The sequence below is a fragment of the Batrachochytrium dendrobatidis genome, assembly GCF_000203795.2.
Source record: "Batrachochytrium dendrobatidis JAM81 unplaced genomic scaffold BATDEscaffold_13, whole genome shotgun sequence".
NCBI lineage: Eukaryota > Fungi > Chytridiomycota > Chytridiomycetes > Rhizophydiales > Batrachochytrium > Batrachochytrium dendrobatidis.
In genome coordinates, this window is record NW_006281111.1 from 558,588 (window position 1) to 581,482 (window position 22,895).

Genomic DNA, 22,895 nt, shown 5'->3' on the forward strand with positions numbered 1-22,895 from the left:
TGACAAGAGTATCAGCCTCAAGATGGGTTAAAGCTTGCAACGGTGATGTATATGTTTCCACAGCAACCCGAAGTAGGTCGAATGTCAAATATGCAAGACTGATTTGAGATTCTTCATCAGGCAAAGATTCATCATATAAATTTGATACTTCGGATTCCAATTCAGGAGCAGGTGATGATAATTCAGAGTAATTGCTTGGATCATCGGCTAAATCTTGAGATGCATTTTTATAATTGTCAGACTCGACATCATCAGAACTTCCCCACAGAGCTCGTTGACTGAGTGCCATTGTGGCGGATAAAAGGCTGGGCAAATCCATTACAGAGCTGCTACGTTCATTGGATATTCCACGAGTTAATATTGCGTCACCCTCTCGAGTTTTTAAAGAAGTGCACTGTAACGCATCGACATCAGATTCAGTCGGAATCGTAACCGCGGCAGTAGAAGGTAAACATGGCGTTGAATCTGTCGCTCTACGCAATGAAGATGGAACAGTAGAGTCGTAAGGTTTGCGAAGTGAGTGTTGATCAAAGGGTTCGCCAGATGATTGAACCAATTGAACATTCTCTGTTGAACGAGCAGGATTTGGAGATTTAAATAGCGATGCAAAGAGTAGCGAGTGTAAAAAAGGGTTGGATGGTGTTACAGAAGCAAGTGGCCGACCAAGTGGTCCAATAGTAGGCGTAAATTCAAATGAATTGTTGGCAACATTGGACAGTCCCAATGGATTAGTAGATAGCGGATCTGCAGCATGGGCATTCACCAATGGTCTCCGACTCAATTGACCGTGTAAACCCAAATCCTGATAGGAATTTGACCTTGAATGGTTTCCACTACCAGAAGGAGTTGCTTTAGGAGTATCAAAGGGCGAAAATGAAAAGGAATCTGGAAAAACAATTTGAGGATCGGCGGAAATATTTGGGCAAAAGTATTCCTTTGGTCTGCTTGCAAGTTGCATTGTCATGATGGCAGCAGCATCTGGGGTCAAGCGAGGTCCAGCAATATACGATGCACACAGCCTATGCTTACAAGTGGACACCCCACATCCAGCAGTGAGTTGTTGATAATATCTGATGTGATTGACAATAAAGAATGGTGAGTTGGCATGTAGTCGACAATAACTGATTATCAAATAGCTCAAACCACGGCCATTCTCCTGTGCAAAAGATTCCATACTATCTGACACCACCACAAATCACCAGTGGCTCTACTAGAAAGTGGCATCAATTGCAGCTTTTTCCATTCAGCAATAATAAGAATATTTCAGATTCAACGAGAGTTGATTGGATAATGGATTGTGATCCATACAGTTGAAACTGCAAGCCAATGTTGGCATGAAGTTCTGATCATCCAATAAGCGCTTGTACAAAAACCCAATAAACGCTTGTAGCAATTCATTGATAATCCATGCAAATATACCAACAATATCTCTGACAAGAGCTTACCTGCGAACCCTTCTTTCAAACTCAATACGAGCAGCACTGTGGTCTTTCTTTGGAGCCATGTCCAACAGGGATGAAGCCAGACGAGGGTCTGAAAGTGCCTGACTGATGGAAGTGGATGGAGACCCAATCGGGGCTCGACTAGAAGAAGACACTGTGCGAGAACGGGGATGGAAACGCAATCTACCATCCATTGTTTAGGTGTTGGTAGCTAAAAGAATGGATAGTAACAGCAATCGATATCAATCGGTTGGTCCAAAACAGGGAAACTTGATGGCTTATCCAAGCGACGCGTTTACTGTTTGCTTATGAAAACTCGACTCTGAATCCTCTTAATGACGAGCATCGTTCCTAGAGGCTTATTTAACGAGCCAAAAACAAAGACTGTCAAGCACAGCTCTAACGGTAATCATCGTTGTCAGTCAATTGTGTTTCATCACTGTCTAATTCCAACTGCTTTGTCTTGCAAATCTTAGTGGGTCAAACTAAAAATCTAAAGATATCTGTGCATCCTCCAAGCATACCTACAAAGTTTCAGACACTTCATTACGATGATAGTGAAGAAAGGGCTTTTAATTCTACAAGTCAGCGATTTGAGCAGCGTATCGTAAGTAGAGCTTATTTCTTTTGCTATGATGCAATCTTCATTGCACGCTATAATCAACCATACTAAGTTGACGTGTTGGTATTAGGATGACCTGCCTGGTCCAGGATATTATGCAGAAGCTGCTGAAAAACTCGAGGGTGTGTTTGATGTATCAACTTCAAAACGAGGATATGGTATTGGATTCGCATCACATGTAGGTGTATTCATCCAACATCAATTCACATACACTGTAAAACCCTCTCAAGCAAAAGCTGATCATTATCCAATTGCTTTCTGGTGGCATCTAATTTAGAGCAGAAGGTTTGCCAAACTTCCAATAGATTCAAAGTCAACCCTTGATATCTCCCCTGCTCAGTATAGACCACGTACTCCAATCTACTCATTCTCGGTAGCACATTCCCTATCTTCTTCGTTCCATACACCCACATCAAAACTGGTATCGGATAACGGTCGATCGGCAGATGTTTCTGCCCAGTTTGTACGCACACAATGGGCAATCAAGCCTACTCCAGGTCCAGGAGAATATACACCTAGCATTATGAAAAAAGGACGAAAGCATTACGGTCAACATGAAAGTGGTGCTGTTTCTGTGTTCAAGAGTCGCACAACACGGAGCGATCTCATAGGTGATAAATCTAGCTCTGTGCGACAAGTTCCACCACCAGGTATCAAGATTCTCAGATTTAAAATAGCGTATATACCAAATGAGCCCACTCAACTCCTACCAACACGTAAATTAACCTGCAACTCTGACTATTGATTTCAAAAAAATAGGTTCGTACAACATTGTCCGTGCTGAGGGATTGACACAAAAATCATGTGCAGCAGCACAGGCAGCATTCAAAGCTACATCTCGTCAATCGCTTGTATCTCATCAGTTGAGTTTAAAAGGCTAAGCAGTAAACGTTGGATACTTTTAATGAATCACGCTCTTACTTTTGAATTTAAATCGTGACACTATAAACTATATATTGTAACAGTGGCAAAATACCTGGTCCCGGAGCTTACGAGATTGTACCAACAAAGCCAAACTTTAAACCTTCATTGTAATGTTTAGATTGATCTACACAAATTGCATTCTATGCTTTATTCTAAACTATTTTTAATATACAGGAGACGAGGTCGTGCTGGAACCATTGCATTGGCTCCAGTCAGACCGCATACACCATTATCCTCTCAAACAGCAGTTCCAGGTTCAGGAATGACTCCTGTAGCGTTTCCTGGTCCCGGACATTACAATATTGCCCAATGCACCAACAATATTTATCCATCAGGCCCAATTCTTCAAAGTAACTTTGTTAGCAAAGCACCGCGATTTGCTGATGCCTTCCAGTCAAACATTCCAGGCCCAGGTAAATTCCTTTACCCTGATTATTTGTCATATAAAAATTCTTGTGTTGGAGCTCATTAAAGTGGCATGCTAAAATAGGATTCTATCACCCCATTGGCGATATCAAGTCCAGATCATTTCATTTAAATATGAATAACCAGTGGTCATAAATAGTTTAATGGATATGCAACCATCTTCTGTATCCATAGCATATGCATAAATTACAATATGACAAGATTAAAAGTCGGTAAAATAGAATCATGTTTATCTACAAAAACGATATCCTCAAATTCAGATGGATAGTCATTGCACGATTGAAGCAGTAGATGACAATGTTTCTCGACGACGTTTTATCCAAGATATTATCATTGTACTTGCATATTGAGCAAATAAAAATATGGGCATTCTAACTGGTAAATACCAAACATGTACCAGATCCTTGTGGATTGGCAAAGGCTTGGCACGGTTTGCCATGATAATATACTAAAATATAAACAATATCAAATATGATCAGTTCATGAAGATTAAAAACGAATTTATCAAATCGGTTTACAACTAATGTAGGCAAGCACCCAAAACTCAAAATGTCTCACCATTGGAAAAACCAATGCAAACCAGCCAAGATTTACAGTTTTTGGAAACAAAATCACCATTAGAGCCATAGGAAACCCTGAGTATCCCAGTAGCGGTAAAGTTAGTACTGGTTGAATTCAATGCAATCCAAGTATCTCATTTATAAAGGAATACACTTACCAAATCCAAAAAAGTATGCCCAGTGTGACTCGAAAAATTCAATCTGATGAACAAAAGACCAATTACGATTGGCCCATTTGTACTCGAATGCAAAAAAAGCAAGTATGAAATTCAATAAAATGTAACTAAAAGCAGGACCAATGAATGGAACATGATATATCAATGCCACTTGAACAAAAAAATTAAAAATCATCAATCCTCTGTATGTATCACTAGCTGCATTCTTGATAAGTCTATATGATACAGCAATGTTGAATAGTGAGAAATCGTAGTGTAACCATGACAACACTACAAGATCAAGTTGAGCGCATTTACGTTGGGATAGATTTCGATTGCGTTTTGGGCTTTCCGACAAATATTTCATATGACCTATTGGCAATATCTTGATACCACTGACTGTTGACAAAAAAGCTGAACGCATACAGAGGATAAATCCAAGCAATCTACATGATATTCACGCAGTAAAAAAGGTAATAGTGGGATGTAAATATGCCAAGTAATACAAGTTTAAACTCCAAACCATTGCAACGAAACCACAAAAACCAAAAGGTCGAGTAAATAATACACTTGCATAATATAACCCAGAGATTGCAGATCCAAGATAACGGATAATGGCCTCAGTGTCTTCAGAAATATTCAAGGACTTGCACAAGGACTCTAAACATAGTTTTGCCAAAGGCGATACTAGATTGTTGAAAATCAAAACAGATCCCAGAAATATAATCCCATTGAGAAACACACACTGCATCATTCTAGTTTTCAAAGTAGTGGATCTAAATGGATGCAAGTGATTTGATCAGCCATTTCATTGATACTGTAAATGGGTTCATCAGGCCATCTAGATGCAGCATATCATTACCCATAAACAACAAAGAGGGTAATGGGCCAAGCAAAAGAATCCTGTAACCCAGCCCAGATATATGAGCCTGCCAACATAAATGGCTTTGATAATGCTACTTGAGATGGCCTGTCTAATTTTGTCTTGGTATCCGCTAGAGTGGATGGATTGGTGGCATGGCTATCATTATGCAAAGTCTTTCGAGTCGAATTGTCTGATCCAAACAGACTTGATTCTCGAGACTGTGGCTGGCCTACATCGCTTGTAGTATTTTGATGGCTAGACTCGGATGGAACAATGCTGCGGATATGCTTTGAAGCCCGAGAATGGGTAGTCTGCAGACTCCGAATGCTGGTCATGAACTAGTCCAAAAAGTAGTGTTTTTAAGTCTGAAAAACAAGCTTCTGACTCGGTGCAAACTTATATTTGCCACAATGGTAAGATGACGACATGAAATAGGTTGATTTAATAATTATCATGGCTGAGCCAAAAACAGCATGATTCCTATAATAACTCGATTGTCTCACTATTTACACATGAACTTCATTTGTCTATGTTCTATAAAGCACATCTTGTATTTAAAGCGGATAGCCAACTAGAGACTATGAGAGTTTGAAGTCTTGCATGCATCAAGACAGATTGGTCTAAAGCACTGCAATCTGATGAAATAGTGTAGCTATAAGAATGCATAGTGCATCGTATACATGTGGACTGAATCTGACATGGTGTTACTAGACTATCTCGACTATGCAAGTGGCTAATCGATAGGAACGGGTCAATGGCCAAAGACTTGTTTGATACCGCTCGGGAAGAACAAAGCATAAACATGATAGTATTTTGTTGAGGATGTTTATGGTAGTGAGTGCAGATAGTGATGATTGAACAATAAAGCTACATGACATGGACTTGGGGAAACATTATTATTATATTCATACTACATGGCTTGGTATGCCATGGAATGAGAATTAGTAAGCTGCTCAATGTGTTCAATTTCCACCATCAATCGCAGTGGATATCAAGTGGACCGAGCCGGTACGGTAAGAAACAAAGCTGAACCAGCACAAGTGGTCTATAATTCTTGGCAGCCCGATGCTGGTATGTAAGCTACTGCAGGGATAGGATGCAAGTCGGCATGGATATTGGTGGCCAGCACGAGTAGCATTAGAAGCCACCATGGATATTCAGATTCTGATTGGTTACGGTTCATATCCATCCATTAAAAGTAAACAGCTTGAGGTTATCCACGCCTCCAAATCGAATAGCATGCCAATCACAGAAATAAGAAATTCATTTGCGTCCCCTGAGCAGCTAAACAAAAGAAACGCATTCATGGCTGGCTGTTTACTCATATTTTAATCATCAGATTTGTTCCCACAATAACAGTACATCCGCTTTTTATTAAGCAAACTCACTTTGTCTACAACTCTCCCAATCCTCCACAAATTCTGGGCTTTTAAATAGCAAAATGGATCATATGCAGGAATCCTCTTCAATTACAATGGCATCCAATGCTATTTCAAATAATCAAGTAGGATCACAAATGCATTCCATCGCTCACAATTCTGCTGCCGCTGCAACCACAAAAAATTCTGATAATGCGACATCGCTGGAGAGCTTGCGCGGATTTCTGCGTACTGCCCCTACCAGTTGGGTTCCGGGCATGAGTATTCGTACCTATCAGCTTCCCAACAAAGAAATCATTTCTTGCGTTTTGTGGAGAGACCTATTCCATATCACAGGCACGGATATTGTACGAGTGCTTACTCATAGGTTTGAATGCTTTGGTAGACGGATCGTGCATACCAAAAAGTTCGAGGAAGGCATTTTTTCTGACTTGAGAGCACTCAAGCCTGGTGTCGATGCTACACTAGAAGAGCCTCGCTCTCCATTCCTCAAGTTCCTATACGAGCATGGAACTGTTCGTACTCAAAAGAAACAAAAGGTGTTTTTCTGGTTTTCGGTTGATCACGACAGACTCTTTATGGTAGGCTTAAACATTATCATGCTTAATTGATATTCCTAGAAAACACCATCAACAGTATTTATACATGCATTCTCGATCATTTATTGATTCAAGCTCGACTTATTCTGTCAGTTTTACAAATACTCAAACCTTGTATTAAGACCAAGTTGAAATATCAGCACATGTCTTAGTCTGGTGTTTGTACTATACTGCATTGCATGATTATGAACCATCATGCTGATTTTGAAATTACTTCAACAGCTTGGGGTTCCATGTGCAAAATACTGCTTGTAATTGTATAAAAGATGCCACATTGACCGCATTACAGCTATATTCGTGTAAAACGGATCACTTGTATTTATCTTGCAATCACTGCTTTGGAATAGACAGTGATTAAATATTCATTGTGCCTTCCTACTAAACATTGATTGCGCTGCCTCTTGAGTAGACGTTTTCAACTCTTCCAAGCACAACGTCCATCATATGATGTACAAAATCAAACTATACTTTTGAACCGAGGTGATTTTTATTTTAAAAGACTGTATGTTGTGCGATCAACAAGTCTGAAATATGATTCATTCATTGCAGTCTAGTGGTTGAGTTTGTTTTGATGTTGTCCAACTCCTCAAGCCTCATATGATGTATCCTAGAATCATGTGCTCGCGTCTAGTTCAAGAGAACAATCCGGGAATGCAACTGTTGTTGTATGCCAATCACTAGGATGCCAATGAACTAGAGAGTTCAAAAGGCAATGTTGTCCAGTAAATTTGGTAGAAACTGGCATCAGTCATTTCATAGAACTGGCTGTTTATTGTGTAGTTTGGCATCCTTATTCAGTGTTCCATTTTCCGTGAATACAACTGTAAGACTCGGGTTGTAGTTTTGACCAGTAAACGGATTTCAACTGGCAACCGTAAACTATACAAGCAATTTCAAAGTTTATATTCGCCACTGAAACGCGTTTTGTGGCACAGTCAGGGTGTGGATGAACAAGTTGCTTTCCAACCTGACTCACTTTACAAACTAATAGCTAGATAATTATGCTAGGACCCAATCGTTTTGCTTTCCCTATTACGACGGTCAATTTCATATACTAACCCAGACTCGATGATTTGAATGGCATTTTATAGGATGCACTTGAACGTGATTTAAAACGTGAGCGAGCTAGACAGGACACCTGTACAGTCTCACTGATTTCTTTAGACCCTCAAGAATCCATGCAAAGAGCCGTTCAATTTATTTCCATGGCATCGTTCAACTCGATTCCTCATTCAACTTCTGGTAACCTTGTCAACGAGTTCGTCATAAAGCACCAACCCCAAACTATGCCCATTATGATGCCGTCAATGGCTCCTACACGGGCAGCCATGTCATCATCATTTGGAGGATCGTCCGTTTCATCTGTATCAGAAAACCTTAGATACACAGAAGGACAGGATCGCATTTCACCTGAGCTTATCACTCCCAGCCCAGAGTTTGATATAGATGCTGCATTGCGCGGAGACCCATTTGGCTCTACCGGTGTATTTCCCATCCCACCAGGAAACAACATGGGCACTAATGGCTCATTTCCTATCAAAAACTCTGTAATGATGGACAAGCTTGGAAAACTACAAGACTTTAGAGTTGGTCCATTGACAACATTAAAACGCGATTCTAGCAACAGCAGTATTCGCAGTTGCAATAGTTCCCCAGACACTAAAGGACAGCATGTTTGCCAGTTTCCAACATGTGGCCGTCATTTTAAAAGACAGGATCAGCTTTTTAGGCATGTGCGGTCACATAGCACATCGGCTACTGAAAGTCGTCATAAGCGTCAAAACTCGCATGGCTCACAAGGATCTTTTTTGGACTATTCTGATACCGAAAGTGTTGATTCGTTGCCCGTTCGATTTACATACGGAACAAACATTGCTGCAAACCAAAACAACGCTTCAATGATTGTAAACAATACGTATCACCAACCTTCGCCTCTTGTCATGAATAGCGTACCAATGATGATGAACTCCACCCCCGTCATTATGAAGGGATCCGTAGCATCCAAGCATCCTGGATCGACAATCGTGATGGGGAAATCAGCAATGCTGATGGGAAATGGATCAATGCTGATGCATCAAAATACAAACATTCCTATGAAAAATGATCCAAGTATTCATTCAAGCCCGGTACCTACTCAAAGTGGCAATACTAGATCTAGCTCTCCCAATATCAATTTGATGCATACCCAAAACGACTTTATGCACGATATTAGCGCCAAAAATCCAGATCAATCGTTTATGAACAGCCTCATCATGGCCTCAAGACCGCAGCAAATCCAAACAATGCCGCTGTCGTACCCAGCCAACGATTCATCTACAAACCAATCATTGCCTACACCGACTACGATGCTTGTTTCTTCAATAATCCATGAACCCGACTCGGCCGCAAATTTTGGAAGCAACTTTCTCACATTTGATCCCAACGATTTGCTACATCCATTTGAAGCCTTGAACAATGTGTGTGAGCCTCAAGCATTTTTTAATTAACGCTGTGTGTGCCCTTGGTGTTAGCAGTGCTATGTTACGGAACAGCTCTAGATCTGGCATATTATCTTCAATCTCCCGTATCATTCTATCTAATTGGTGACGTTCTTTGTATAAACAACAGTACGACACAATTTAATTCCTCATTTTTATTTTTACTGGCTTTGGCGTGGAGTAGAGTTGACTGATGCTAGAATTTACAGCTGTATCCACATGAATTGGAACACTTCTGTATTTATCTTGGTAACTGCCTCTATTTTGCTTCGAAATAAACGACAGTTAAACATTCGTTGTACTTTGCTACTACAAATTGACTTGAATGCACTCTCAACTCCTGTTGTAAATACGATACTCCTGATACAGACTATAGTTTTAAGCTGGGATGTTTTTTGGTGTAATCGTACATTGTACGATCGCTAGATTCATCTATTGCGATCCAGATATTGAACTCGACTATTTTCAACCCAACTCTATCCTAAAAACCCGTATACGTTTGCCTAGTTCAAGAAAACAATGCTTGAACATGTCAACCATTCAATATTTACTTGTAATGCTTGGTTTGAATGAGGAACTAGAGATTGAACAAGTCAAGTACAGGGCTTACTAGAACTGTGATGTGTGTATTCATTTAGTTGTTTTATACAAAAATATGCAAGATCGGCCAATTCTGAGTCTAGTAGACACTAATAAATTCAATATAAACTACTGAAGAAACTGGCTGTTTATTATTAGACATTTTTAGTGTTCCATTTTGTGTGAATGCGGGTATACTTTCTACCGCTATTGAATACATAATAGTTTAAACTGCCTTGACTACTATTTTCAACACATATGATTGTGGCACCTATTATTCGATATAAACTGTCGATATCTCGTGCAATCATTATAATGGCTTGAATTAGAATACCGGCATTCTACATGTATATAGTTTCAAGATCCGATGACAAGCCTCCAGATAATATGGATTTACTTGTTTAAAATAAGCATGTGTTGTGCTGTGTAGATGAATCTATGCAGCGAAAAAGCATTATTTTGCCTTTAGCTTTTAAAAATTAGGTTCGGCATACCACCTGTTCAAGCTGCAACAAGGTAAGCTTGCGCATTATTTTGCACATGATCATTTGGGCTATTTACATTGTTTCTATTTTTCAATATACCATTATTGATGTTTTCTTTTAAAGTGTGCTTGCAAGGCTGTAGTATTGCAGCCTATATAAACGCTCAATAAACTAACCCAAATCTCATTACTCTGAAACTTTCAAAAAACGTCATGATCTTTAAATCGCCCTTTCCAGACATACAGATTCCCGAAGTTGACATACCTCAATTTATCTTTACGTCAAACAGATTTGTTGCAAATCTGGATGCTCCTGCCCTGATTGACGCAGTAACGGGGAGATCTGTTTCCTTTAACTCGCTTCGTGAGACTTCCTACAAGTTTGCCAGAGGGCTTGTGGGAACTCTTGGAATCGGAAAAGGCGATGTTATTGCAGTGATGAGCAGTAATAACTTGGATTACTCGTCGGTGTTGTTTGGCTCGTTGCTAGCTGGTATGACTTGAAATTAAATTGGGTGTTGGACTGATTTGGTGCTAACTTGTGCCAATGAGTTTTTAGGTGCGTGTGTTACAACCATCAACCCATCGTACGTTTCTGAAGAAGTCTTATTCCAGCTGCAAGACTCGAAGGCATCGGTATTTATCATGGATGAAACGTGCTTGAAAAGCAGCAAAGATGCTCTCTCTGGAATCAGTCCCGATAGGATGTTTGTGCTTTCTGATAACACGGTTGAAGGGGTTTCTTCATTTCGATGTTTGTTGAGTGATACTGAAGTTGCACTGCCATCGTTTACTGCTGAAGAGCTTTCTTGCTCGCCTGCCTATCTGGCCTATAGTTCTGGTACCACCGGCCAAAGCAAGGTAAGCCTAAACGCATACTGGTGTTCTACCATTTATATTCAAATCGCATTGTTCTTCAAGTCCAACTATGGTGCTGATTCGAGTTTATGTTTAATGGATTGTATTGAATTAGGGTGTGATACTTACACATCGCAACATCATTGCCAATGTGCTGCAGATTCACGAAACGCTAGTAGTAGCACGTACAGGAGCAGACGAAGTCTGGCTTGGGCTTTTACCATTCTTTCATGTTTATGCTCTTACAACATCCCTTCATTCGGCTGTTTACGAGGTATACCATTGAAATGTGGATAGTTTAAACTTTGGCACGATCCGTATTTTAAATACTCGCTTTATACACTTTAATTTTGCGAGCCAATACTGATTTAAATTCTGTAGGGTATTCCAATCATAGTCATGGCATCATTTGATTTTGCTCTTCTTTTGAAAACCATTCAAACATACAAAGTATCTACGGTCCACATTGTTCCTCCGATCGCTTTAGCTCTTGCATACCATCCTGCAGTGGACATGTTTGATTTATCATCTGTAAAATATATCACTTCTGCTGCGTCGCCATTGTCCAAAGATATCATCGAGGCTTTGATCAATCGGCTTCATACGTATGTAATACAAGGCTATGGATTAACAGAAACTAGTCCAGCAATCTCGTTGGGAACAGCATCAATGACAATACGCGATTCGCATGGATACTTTTTATCCAACATCGAGGCTCGTGTTATCGACACGGAAACAGGAAAAGAGCTAGGTGTTGGCGAGCAAGGAGAGTTGTGTGTCCGAGGTCCAAACGTCATGAAAGGATATTTCAACAACCATGAAGCCACTGCTGCTTCGATTGATTCGGATGGGTATTTCCATACAGGTGATGTTGCCATTGTACACGAGTCGGGTGAATTTACCGTTATGAATCGAATCAAAGAGCTTATCAAATATATGGGAATTCAAGTTGCACCTGCTGAATTAGAGGAAAAACTGCTTCAGTATCCAAAAATTGCTGATGCCGCAGTGATTGGTCGACCTGATGAGCTGTCGGGTGAAGTTCCTGTGGCCTATGTGGTACTGAAGCCTGGTGTGACTTGCACCGAAGATGAGATCAAGTCGTTTATTGCCAAGAATGTTGCTTCTCATAAACTCTTGCGTGGTGGTGTGGTGTTTATTGAAAAAATTCCCAGAGCTCCTACTGGTAAATGTCTGCGTCGCATTCTTCAACAGCAGGATCTTGAATACATGGCCAAGGCTGAAGAATAATGTGTTTGGTTCTCAATTGTTTGAAATTAAATTTATATTTTACCCCAAGATCAACTGTGTAGACTCTTGAATGCACAACATGCTGCTTACATTTAAACAGCTGGATTGACATAAAGTATTTATTGGGCAATAAGTGCAGCAGAAGGAACCAGGCAAAGGTCTTTGAGCGACTTGCCAAGATCGTTATTACCAAGCATTTTGCGTGGAAATGGTTGCCAAAGCTTAAATGAGTTGGGACCAATCTTTTCTTCCAGATAATTGTATACCTTGGACAGTGTGTCATCAGCAGAAAAGTTTTGAGTATACGATTTTCCATCAGGTGTACGAATCTATTATATTTATGATTTTTAGTACACAATACCAAAATGCCAAAACTCTTATAATTGTGTAAACATCACAATTCACGGTTATGCTGCACAGCACATACATTCAAGCGTGCTTCAGAATACGATACACTAGACAAAGGATTTGACGCAACAGGAGCAGCAGTAACATGAGCTGGCAATGCAATGCCCTGTGCAAGACGTTTCTTTTCTTCGGCCTAATCCATCACCAAATTACAGTGGCAGTAGTGAGTATCAGTTATAAATATCCTATAGTATCAATATTCAATTGCAGTAAATATATTCGCCTTGTTACCTTTCTATGGCGCTCGCGTTTATCTGATTCCAATTGCGCACGCACTCGTTCACGAGCCATCTTCTCCTCTTGCTTCTCACGCTTTTTGTCATCGAGTGCTTTTTTCATATCGTCCTGCTCCTTCTTTTCCTTGAGTGCAACTATTTCTTGACCAGTGCGTCGACGCACTTGCTCGCTTTTTTTCCTTTCCTCAACTTCCAATAGTTGCTTTTCCTCACGCTTAGCTGCCAATCGAGCCTGTAGATCTTTAAGCTTTTGAGATTTTTCTTCCTCAGTAAGGGGTTTGATTGCAACTACAGACTCTGAGAAATTCACATGCTGAGTCTTTACAGCATGCAGCTCAGCAGCAGCGGCTAAAACAGATCCAATCAAAAGAACATTGAATTAAATAATGGTAACGTAATAAAACCCATCAACAGCCATATTTGTAGAATAAAAGCTTGTGTGTTGAAAGTTTAATGCCGAGATAGTATTAGTCAAACAGATCAACTCACCATCACGCAACAGTTTACCACAGTCCTCACATTTTAGGGATTGTGCAGTAGCTTGATCCTGAGATATCTCTCCGTCCTTATCGTGATCGGTTGACCCAGATGCCTGTGTAGCAGCTGCGCATTCACTGGCTTCGTTGACTTCAAGGGAATCTGATACGTTGTCGTCGGCATGAGCAAATAGCCTAGCGACACAGTTGATCAAATCGACAAGATTAGCACATTATAATCATGCATGGCAATATTCCAATCAACTGCCATTATTCAAGTAGAATTTAGCTGGTGTTATTGGATAGACTACATTTGTTTTGGATTGAGACGAGTACGAACCAATCCATAGCAGATTGTAAGCCCGAGTTCTTGGTCATTTGCAATGCTTTGGTCACCCTGGCATCTGAAAATCCCATATCTGGTTTAGAGACATTAGTGTTAGTAATATAGAGACTGCTGTGCTGGGATAGCAGACGCTATACATGGATCCACATGGGAATTGGATAACTCGGATCTTCAAAGGATAAGCTTGAAAATGTGTGTATGGTTGCTGTGAGATAAACAGTTGAATAAAGCAGCCAATTATTATAGTAAACTTGCCCAGAAGTGCTTGTTTGTCTGTTTGTACCATGTTGAGTTTGTTGTGATTCAGATAAAGTGCAGATTCGTCTGATTTCTGGAAACTCATTGCGCTCAATCCAAGATTTTAACTTGCAATCTTGAAGTTTGTTACATTCAACTTTGACTCGATCCAAATAATATAAAACTCAGTCATCAAACTAATGATTATTTATTGAAAGTTTTGTCAACTAAAATCTCATCCGTTCGTAATGTAACGAATCTGATGGATCAAACCAGAAACGCAGTCTATCAGACAATCCGAGTTCTCACCGTATTGGCAAGCATTGCTAACTGACTCACAATCTCTGTAGAGAGTTGATCTGTCATCACATCTGCAATGAGATATCCAAGCGAATCTTTTGTGTCTAACACTTGCTTTCCAACATTGTATGCAGACAGAATATGATCAATTTCCTAGTGTTATTTCCATGAGTATTAGACACAGTTGATGATCACAATGGGATAAGTTGAATTTAACTTGGTGTTAATCTGTACATTGGTAAACACGGTGTTCAAGGATAGTGTCGGTTTACCTTGAGCACTCCACGCACATTTCTGTGCATGCAAATAATACGGCGACTCCCAGGCTTGAGAGGCCAGGCAGCAACACTAGGAAAGTTGACAGCGCCAATGGTCGTACCCTCGGAGATGTAACGCACAACATCCTCTGTAATCTCTGCAACAATACGTCGACGTGCTTCAAGAGTATCTCCAGCTGTTTATGTAGTCCACAATATACTAGATGATCAGCATTTCCGAGTTTTGATTGAAAGAATAAAAACAAATGGTCAAATGCATCCTATTTACTTGCCAATAACAGGCGTAAGAATCACATTGCGAGCTGACTGCAAAGGAGATTTGAAGGTTTTCCCATCAATCTCGTGAGCTGGAATAGCATCGATTGCTGCACCTGCAATATGCTTTGACTTGATTGCGTCTGCGAGAGCCGCATGATCAACCTGTTAAAACCCAACCCAATCCAATTCAAAATATAATGTAAGATGGCATTTAGCGGTACCATTCAACCTGCATAAAGAATCACTCACAGCTTCACTTGCGGATGCATTGATCAAATAACTGCCTTGTTTCATTTTGGCAAGCATATTTTTATCAAACAATCCATCGTTTTCTGGAGTGGAGGTAATGTTGATAGCCACATAATCAGACTTGGCAAGTAGTTCATCTAGAGTATCAACTGGTTTTGCACGGCCAATTGGCATCAAACTAAGTTCATCGTAAAAAATAACGCAGATGGATAGCGCTTCTGCCATAATGCCAAGTTGCGAGCCAGCATGGCCATATCCAACAATACCGAGTGTTTTGCCACGTACTTCAACGCAGTTGGTTGATGTCTAGATTGTATAGTCGAGTTAGTTTTGGTTGAATCCTGTTGGTTATATAGTTGTAGATACTACAATCAGTGAGATTTGCCTTGTTCCATTCGCCAGCATGAATTTCTTTGCTGCGATCGCCAATCTGTCTAGACAGCAAAATGATATTTGCCAAAGACATTTCAGCAACACTGTGCGTGTACTGATAAGGTGCAGTAAACACTGGGATCTACAATATAAAAATAAAACACTATTCAGCATTGCAAACCACAGCTTTTGAAATACCAGCAAGAGTCGGTGAAAAATGATCAACCTACACCCATAGCCTGAGCTGCTTTCAAATTGACTTGGATAGAAAGTGGACCAAATACTCCAATCGCCAAAAGACGGTGTGCAGATCGTAATACTTCATCGGTTAGATACTCGGTCTCTCTCTCGCCACTATCAAATTCATCACCAGAGTTTAATATTAGCAGGAACAAAATCATTTCTATTTAATCTCGTACAGTTCATGAATTGTATGGATATATTTCAAAGCTAAACGCAGCCCTTTGGAAAAACAAAACCTAGAGCGTTGTAATAAAAATGCAAGCCTTTATGCTATACTTGGTTCTTCTTACCTCAAACACACTACATTGTAATCGGATATACGACGAAGTAATTCAGCTTCCGACAGTATGCCAAAGCATTCATCCACCTGTATAATAAGCAGTGTGGTATCAATTACCAGCCCATTATGGAATATACCCTAGTTGGTTTACACAGGATAGTTTATGAATAAAAACATGCCTGATAATGGGCTTTGTCGAATGCATTCAGTGAGTCGAGAGGGAAGGGGTCGAGAAGGAGCACTTTGATCTCCTTGATGCCGAACGGAGTGCTCATGATTATCGTGAAATTGATAAAATCAAAGCACTCCCTTTTTATGCTATCCAAACACGTGTTTATTCCAGTTCAAACTTAATCCTCTTCTAAAATATCAAAATAGTCTTCCTTGTCACTAATCACTTCTATATCTTCAATATCTTCTTCGTCCATGTCTTCTGATTCATCTATACTCTCGTCATCATCCTGCATCGACGTGTGCGTGTCTCTACTAAATTGCTCGATCCTGGGCAGTTCTTGTGTAGATACATCCACACTACGATCACTGCTAGATACTAAACGTATACAAATTGTAATGCTTTAATGTTAATCATGCTATCATATCAAAAAACAATCAACACAAGTAGATTGTCACACCTTCACAGTTGTTGTTTTGCGTCAGCTGTAGATTTTTCATGATTGCATCTACCTAATAGCATTCAACCCTGTTAGTCAATCATATGTTTTTAAAAGTATATAAACCTCATTCTCACTTTTGATTTAACAGAATTAGAAAAAGTGGGTTCAACCAAATGCGTTTCATGTGGCATCATGGCTGTGGACTCTGTAGATTCAGCGCTACTGACATCACAAGTATCTATATCTACAGATGACTCTAAACCTGAATTGACAGACGGGTCAAATGTATCCATATCAGTTGACATTTTTCGGTTTATAGCACGGAGCTCCTTGTTCCGATTCCGCCTTGCTCCCTCTTGTCCTGGTATTTTTGAGCTTACACGTGTCATGCCATGTAGTGTCCACAGTTTCCGCGATATTGCAATACGAATCAAACGCTGATGGTCAGCCACATACCAGCCATCTCGTTCCTAAAATATGGATTTGTTAAATAGATTCAATGCATGAATGGTGTCGAGTTATACGCTTGTAAAATATTGAAATAGTCTAATCTTACGTCATATTCACTGCGACAGTATTTTGCAGAAGTAATCATTGTTTTTAGTGATGGATCTGTTACGTCACATAGCTGAAATATACCAAAATTGACCTTGGTTACACCATCAAATATATATGATTTGCTTTACAAATAAGAATTGTGTGAGTTGAACCAACAGTTTCAAAATTGATGTTTTCGAGTACTGTTTAGTCGTACTCTCAACAGTCTGACACCATTCTGCACTTACACGGACTTTTCCTCTTGTGCTTTTACTGGCTCCAGATTCACAGTAGTGTCATCATAAGATTGAGGCAGACGTTTGGCTCTAATATGCGAATTTTTACGAGATCTCAAATCTGCTGTTTGATACAGTCGAGACGATCGCTCCTTTCTTGGATCGTATCCAAGACGTATCCACAGACTTCTCCACGGACCAGTTATAGTGTAATATGCAACCATTGACAATGCATCGGTCAGTGGCTTTTGGCGTGTCAGGGGGGAGTTGATAGTAGCCATGATTGCAGCACGAGACCAAATAGGTCGCTGTGCAAACAGCTCGCGAAGCATATCTATCAATTCCTTGGCTGCATCATGGTTTTCTGGTGGTTCATTTGGAACGTCTGGGGTTGAAAAGTCATATACTAATAGTCCGGGTTTAAGTTTAAATTTGCCGTGAACTGTTCTGACATTAGCAGTTCGTTTTTTGATCGACGCAGGATTTTGCTGGTACCTGATTGTAAACATATGGTCAACTCGATGCAATACACCAAAAGCAAACTAAAAGGGTTGGCAAATTCCATACTTGTATTCCAGAGGCCATTGAATCCTAGAAAACATGGGTGGTGGAATGTGATGTAGCGGAGGTCCATTACTTTTTTTTTCCATATTAAATGGAAGTTCATCTAGGGTTTTGACTAGATAGAAATGGACATTATTTAATACAATGACGGCGATCTTGAATGAATTTCTAGACTGTAATGCATCAACACGTACCATCAAGCGTTTCCATCTTATAGCGCAGCTTAACAAGTGGATCGTCTGGATCTACCTCGTACTGAAAATCTGCCATGCCTAATGACACGATACTATGTCAACCCAAAGTTTCTACAAGTGGATTGACTTGGTATATAATATACATTTATGAAAAAGATCACCTCTAAATCTGCATGTTTTTGAAACTAGGCCAGCGATATGATGTTCCATGGTAGTTTCACCTGTTTTTCTATTCGTCCTTTTGACAACCTTGAGCAACAGATTTGCAGTTGGGATGACATCACCTGAGATAGGATGAGCGAATAAGTTGTCGGGTGTATAGTTCAATTCCAGGAAACCAGCTTGTTCGGTAAATGCCTAGAACAGCCAGAATTTAAAATGGAATTGCTAACAGGACATTTCCTCAGTAATAACATGCAATCGATTATTGCCAAAACACACCTTTTGTACTGCAGGCATTCCACCAAGAGTAATAAGGATTTTTTCAGCAATAGTAGCGTATCCAGGATATTGGATTGAATGATATATATCGTTGGGCAGTTCGAGTACTGCAGCTTCTTGCACAATGTTTTGCGAAAGTGAATCTGATTGAACACAAGTGGTTGGCTGGAAGGAATCTGTAGTGTTTTGTTTTGATGACTCCATCATAGATTCATTTGGATCAGAAAGCTCACTTTGAATGCCTATAAACGATGGTTCAGAAACCCTCACAGTATCTGATGTTTTGGTCTGTTTTTTAGCCATAATCCAACTGTATGACAAGTAAATCGCTCAAGCTCGCAAATGTAAATTGAACAGTTTACCAGCGTATTAACAGAGTGGAATCCTTTATCTTGCAATGTATTTTGCTTTGGAATAAACAATATTTGAATATTCGATGCATTTTTCTACTATAAATAAACTGTTTCTTTAACACAGCGTTCATCATGACACACTAGATTTAAGTTTGTTTTTGAGATGTTTATGATTTCCAGATATTGAATTCAACTCTGCATGTCAACCACGCAATAGTTTATAGAAAATGAGATTGAACAAGTGTCAAGATTAAGTTTATTGATGAGCACAAAGTGAAAGTATATCACGTGAGTATATTACAGTACAAACACAAAGTCACGAGACTTGCTCTTTTTTTGTGAATTCGAAGCAACAGCAAGACGAGTTGCTAAATGAACAACGTAAACAGCCATGGACAGCCAACTGCATCGGGTGCAGCCAGTTCTGCTTCCCATCAAGGCCACGGAAACTCTATACAACAACTTCAAACTCCTGTTTTGCGACTCGTATCGTCTCAGATTCCAACACTCAACACTGCCGTGCCTGTGAATACAGGCTTGCATGTTCATGATCTTGGTTCTAATCCATCTTCATCAGCTTCAATGGATTATTCAGAAGCTGCTGCTGCATCCGCAATAACTGCTCTTGGTGGTTACGTTCCGACTCAAACCCCTGCCGTCTTGACTGAAGTCGCTCCAAAACGACTGGTCAAACTTAGTCTGTCTGTCAAGGAACCTGCAAGCACTGCATCGCTCTCTCATGCACTTGCACCCACTCTGGATGCTCCTGTTCAAGCTCCAGTGTCTTTATCCTTGTCAGCAAACGCCAATCGCGCTCAACATCACGATCTAAATGCTCCAACTGTCGGAACTCCCTTGTCAGCTGGATCTAAACGGCGGCATAATAGTCCAACTCACACTGCTGCTGATCTATCCGCTAAAACTGCTATTGCTACTGAACCGTCTCATGCCAAGATTAAAAAACTCAAATTCACAACCACTCAATCCACTCCCGATACTCTAAAAGTTGAACCATCTTTTTCAACACCTCTCACTTCTGCCGCAACAACTCCAATAGCAAAAAAGTCGGAATTGATTCCAATTCCTGGCACTCTTAAATCATACTTTACAAAAATATATACGGAACTGCTTGATTTGAAAGATAAAAAGTATGTACTGATCTGTCTAGACTGCATTTTGTCAAGGCTTTACAATCCTAACAAGACTTGAATCTATAGAACCAACTCACGTGTTCTTTCTGAACCATTTCTGATGCTTCCTGACAAACTGGAGTATCCAGACTATTATCAGTTGATTGATCGTCCAATTGCATTTGATCGAATCAAAGTAAGGCTTGGTGTTTTCATGTCTGGATTTACTCAATATTGGTTTATGATTATTTACGACACCTTGTATTGGAAATCAATGAATCTTAGAAAAAAATTGATGGCAGTCGTTACAGCAGCGTCGAGGCATATAAAAAGGATGTAAATTTGATATTTCTTAATTGCCAACAGTACAATCTTCCCGAATCTCAGATTTACCAAGACTCGATTGAACTTCAGGTAAACATAAATGTGTGAGGGCTTCATCTCGCATTGGCTAATCCTCGCGTATCTACTTTAGAAACACTTTAAATACATTACAGAAAGCTATGTTCATACTGCTCCTATACCTGGATCTGCCAAGCCACCACATCGTCGTAAATCAGATGTTCCAAAAGTAGAGATGCCTGCTCAAGTTCATACTCCAACCCCAACTTTAATCCCGCTTTCAGCCCCGTCTCTGACTGTTGTTCAGCCAGCTGCTCCAGTTCGATCTCCTCAGACTGATATATGTAAGTACACAACATGTCTTGGCAATATATTACAGGTTGTACATGGTGTGCCAAGTGTATTGCGTGCTCTAACTCTAAATTATACGCAATAGCTACCCAACGCACGGCTCTTTTTGAAGCTATTGAAAAAAATGATGTCAAGGCATTTGAACGTCATATTGCTTCGTTTGATGAAACTACGATCCATGCTCTTCAACCCTGTCATATGTTTGAAGCCAGTTTCACATGGGCACCTATTCATGCTGTTGCTTATTATGGAAATGCTAAAATGCTAGAGATTTTAATGGGCCATGGCGCCGACGTTGAACAACAAGACACCTGGTATCAGGGCGTATGTAGAGAAATTGCTGGTTTGAATTCATATACATAGATTCTATCATATCGATCAATTAAAAAATTGAAATTTATTTAGCGACCGCTTGCATGGGCTGCATTTGCTGGATCGGTCAAGATATGCAAAATTCTCATTGAGAAGCACAATGCTGATAAAGCAGCAACCAATATTCATGGACAGACGGCATATGATTTATTAGGAGACAGTCAAGATGATCCAGTATGGGATATTCTAAAAATTAACGTATGTGTACAGCCTTGGATGGTTTCATGCGCTAGTGTATTGCTATACATGGAATGGTTGATTTACTTTTAATATTATAGGATACTGTTAATTCTTCAAGTCATCACGGTCGCAGCAGTTTTCGAACACCAAAAGCAAAGTCTGCTACTGAAGAAATCAAGCCTACTTTGTCCAAATCTACTACCAAAGTTATTGGTGCTTCACATGCTGCAAACAACTGGAGTCACGCCCCCATGGAAGCAGCAACTCCTACCAGTCGTACTACCAGCAGATCAGGTCAAACTGACATTACTGTTGCTCAGCATTCAAGTCAGCGTCCTGCTGAACCAAACCAACAAACACCTGTGGCTGCAACAACACTCAAACAGAGTTTACAACAGTCTCAACTTACACCTCAACAGCAGTTTCAACAACAAGCATTGTATTTACAGGCACAGCAACAGTTGCTTCAGGCTCAAACACCTAATGGGCTGATTCAAGGTTCTCGTTCGCGTCAGTCTTCTTCCAAAGGTGCTCGTGTATCTGGTACACCACAGTTCATGAATTCTGCTGGTGCAGCTGTTGTTCCTAGAAGTTTTGTCAGTCCCAATGCAGCTGGATTGCAAATGCCTGGACAGGCGCTTGTTCCCGACAATGCATTTTCGGCATATACAACTCAACAACGTCTGAGTGCTCCGCAATCTGCCATTGTCACAAGTATTGGAATTGTATCCAACGATGATCGATTTCGTATGGTGATTCCCTTTTCACCAGATGATCCACCGCATGGATTTGTAGGAAGTTGCATCACTGTAAACCATGGTGTCAAATCCATGAATATTCGTATTGTACTGGGTTCGAATCCATTTGCGGGTATGGTAGCAGCGAATGGAACACCTGTTGCTACTCGGTTCACATGTACGGGACATAGCACATCAATGGCCATGGTTCCTACGGGCGTTCCAGGATCAGCTCATCCACAGATGCGATTGGAACCCCTACAGCTTCGAATTCCCGGTGGAAAAGCTGATGGTGGGATTCAAGACATGTCGGCTCCAATCCATTTGGGTCTAAATTCTTTTGAATTAATTGTTGTTGCTACTGCCTATACTTCCGATTCAATGCAGCCTTTGGAAGAAACTCATCAGATTGTTTTGCTTGCAATCTATCGCCAATAAATTTTGGTTGTTTAAATTCAAACGTGTTGACAGGGCTTAAACGTGTAAGAGGCATGTATTGGGTTGAATACATAAACCAAAGCAGATCACAACACGAGTACT

The 22,895-nt window shown here is 40.2% G+C and overlaps 9 protein-coding genes across 9 annotated transcripts; 5 read left to right on the forward strand and 4 right to left on the reverse strand.

Annotated features, from left to right (window-relative positions):
• Window positions 1-1,777: 1,777 nt before the first annotated feature.
• Window positions 1,778-3,599, forward strand: BATDEDRAFT_91601 (uncharacterized protein; the record flags this gene model as incomplete). Its single annotated transcript, XM_006681721.1, has 8 exons — window positions 1,778-1,847; window positions 1,919-2,049; window positions 2,135-2,242; window positions 2,342-2,714; window positions 2,824-2,926; window positions 3,030-3,095; window positions 3,163-3,401; window positions 3,541-3,599. The coding sequence occupies 8 exons, from the start codon at window positions 1,778-1,780 to the stop codon at window positions 3,597-3,599; spliced, it is 1,149 nt and encodes a 382-aa protein (XP_006681784.1).
• An 83-nt stretch (window positions 3,600-3,682) lies between these two features.
• On the reverse strand, window positions 3,683-5,329 carry BATDEDRAFT_27479 (uncharacterized protein; the record flags this gene model as incomplete). The annotated part of the gene is made up of 6 exons (XM_006681621.1): window positions 3,683-3,862; window positions 3,973-4,079; window positions 4,133-4,365; window positions 4,448-4,575; window positions 4,698-4,905; window positions 4,992-5,329. The coding sequence occupies 6 exons, from the start codon at window positions 5,327-5,329 to the stop codon at window positions 3,683-3,685; spliced, it is 1,194 nt and encodes a 397-aa protein (XP_006681684.1).
• Window positions 5,330-6,576: 1,247 nt separating this feature from the next.
• Window positions 6,577-6,948, forward strand: BATDEDRAFT_6667 (uncharacterized protein; the record flags this gene model as incomplete). The annotated part of the gene is made up of 1 exon (XM_006681518.1): window positions 6,577-6,948. A coding segment is annotated over one exon (372 nt), but the record flags the coding sequence as incomplete, so codon positions are not given.
• A 624-nt stretch (window positions 6,949-7,572) lies between these two features.
• BATDEDRAFT_27481 (uncharacterized protein) lies at window positions 7,573-9,458 on the forward strand (the record flags this gene model as incomplete). Its single annotated transcript, XM_006681622.1, has 3 exons — window positions 7,573-7,637; window positions 7,753-7,795; window positions 8,064-9,458. 3 exons carry the CDS (start codon window positions 7,573-7,575, stop codon window positions 9,456-9,458), a joined length of 1,503 nt encoding a protein of 500 aa, XP_006681685.1.
• A 1,267-nt stretch (window positions 9,459-10,725) lies between these two features.
• BATDEDRAFT_27482 (uncharacterized protein) lies at window positions 10,726-12,621 on the forward strand (the record flags this gene model as incomplete). Its single annotated transcript, XM_006681623.1, has 4 exons — window positions 10,726-11,005; window positions 11,072-11,373; window positions 11,486-11,644; window positions 11,752-12,621. The coding sequence occupies 4 exons, from the start codon at window positions 10,726-10,728 to the stop codon at window positions 12,619-12,621; spliced, it is 1,611 nt and encodes a 536-aa protein (XP_006681686.1).
• A 72-nt stretch (window positions 12,622-12,693) lies between these two features.
• BATDEDRAFT_20693 (uncharacterized protein) lies at window positions 12,694-14,361 on the reverse strand. Its single transcript, XM_006681567.1, has 6 exons — window positions 14,343-14,361; window positions 14,082-14,160; window positions 13,755-13,936; window positions 13,261-13,613; window positions 13,049-13,162; window positions 12,694-12,950 (listed from the first exon to the last, which is right to left on the reverse strand). Exons 2-6 carry the CDS (start codon window positions 14,156-14,158, stop codon window positions 12,741-12,743), a joined length of 936 nt encoding a protein of 311 aa, XP_006681630.1. The 5' UTR covers window positions 14,159-14,160; window positions 14,343-14,361; the 3' UTR covers window positions 12,694-12,740.
• Window positions 14,362-14,513: 152 nt separating this feature from the next.
• On the reverse strand, window positions 14,514-16,568 carry BATDEDRAFT_91435 (uncharacterized protein). Its single transcript, XM_006681773.1, has 8 exons — window positions 16,484-16,568; window positions 16,315-16,391; window positions 16,012-16,135; window positions 15,795-15,923; window positions 15,410-15,715; window positions 15,175-15,322; window positions 14,897-15,078; window positions 14,514-14,777 (listed from the first exon to the last, which is right to left on the reverse strand). The coding sequence occupies exons 3-8, from the start codon at window positions 16,015-16,017 to the stop codon at window positions 14,613-14,615; spliced, it is 936 nt and encodes a 311-aa protein (XP_006681836.1). The 5' UTR covers window positions 16,018-16,135; window positions 16,315-16,391; window positions 16,484-16,568; the 3' UTR covers window positions 14,514-14,612.
• Window positions 16,569-16,654: 86 nt separating this feature from the next.
• Window positions 16,655-19,193, reverse strand: BATDEDRAFT_91486 (transcription factor TFIIIC subunit TFC1; the record flags this gene model as incomplete). The annotated part of the gene is made up of 9 exons (XM_006681774.1): window positions 16,655-16,854; window positions 16,937-16,988; window positions 17,053-17,388; window positions 17,475-17,598; window positions 17,704-18,186; window positions 18,259-18,370; window positions 18,450-18,527; window positions 18,611-18,806; window positions 18,891-19,193. The coding sequence occupies 9 exons, from the start codon at window positions 19,191-19,193 to the stop codon at window positions 16,655-16,657; spliced, it is 1,884 nt and encodes a 627-aa protein (XP_006681837.1).
• A 422-nt stretch (window positions 19,194-19,615) lies between these two features.
• On the forward strand, window positions 19,616-22,806 carry BATDEDRAFT_35958 (uncharacterized protein; the record flags this gene model as incomplete). The annotated part of the gene is made up of 7 exons (XM_006681663.1): window positions 19,616-20,391; window positions 20,461-20,569; window positions 20,659-20,787; window positions 20,849-21,059; window positions 21,152-21,390; window positions 21,472-21,636; window positions 21,717-22,806. The coding sequence occupies 7 exons, from the start codon at window positions 19,616-19,618 to the stop codon at window positions 22,791-22,793; spliced, it is 2,706 nt and encodes a 901-aa protein (XP_006681726.1). The 3' UTR covers window positions 22,794-22,806.
• Between the last annotated feature and the right edge of the window lie 89 nt (window positions 22,807-22,895).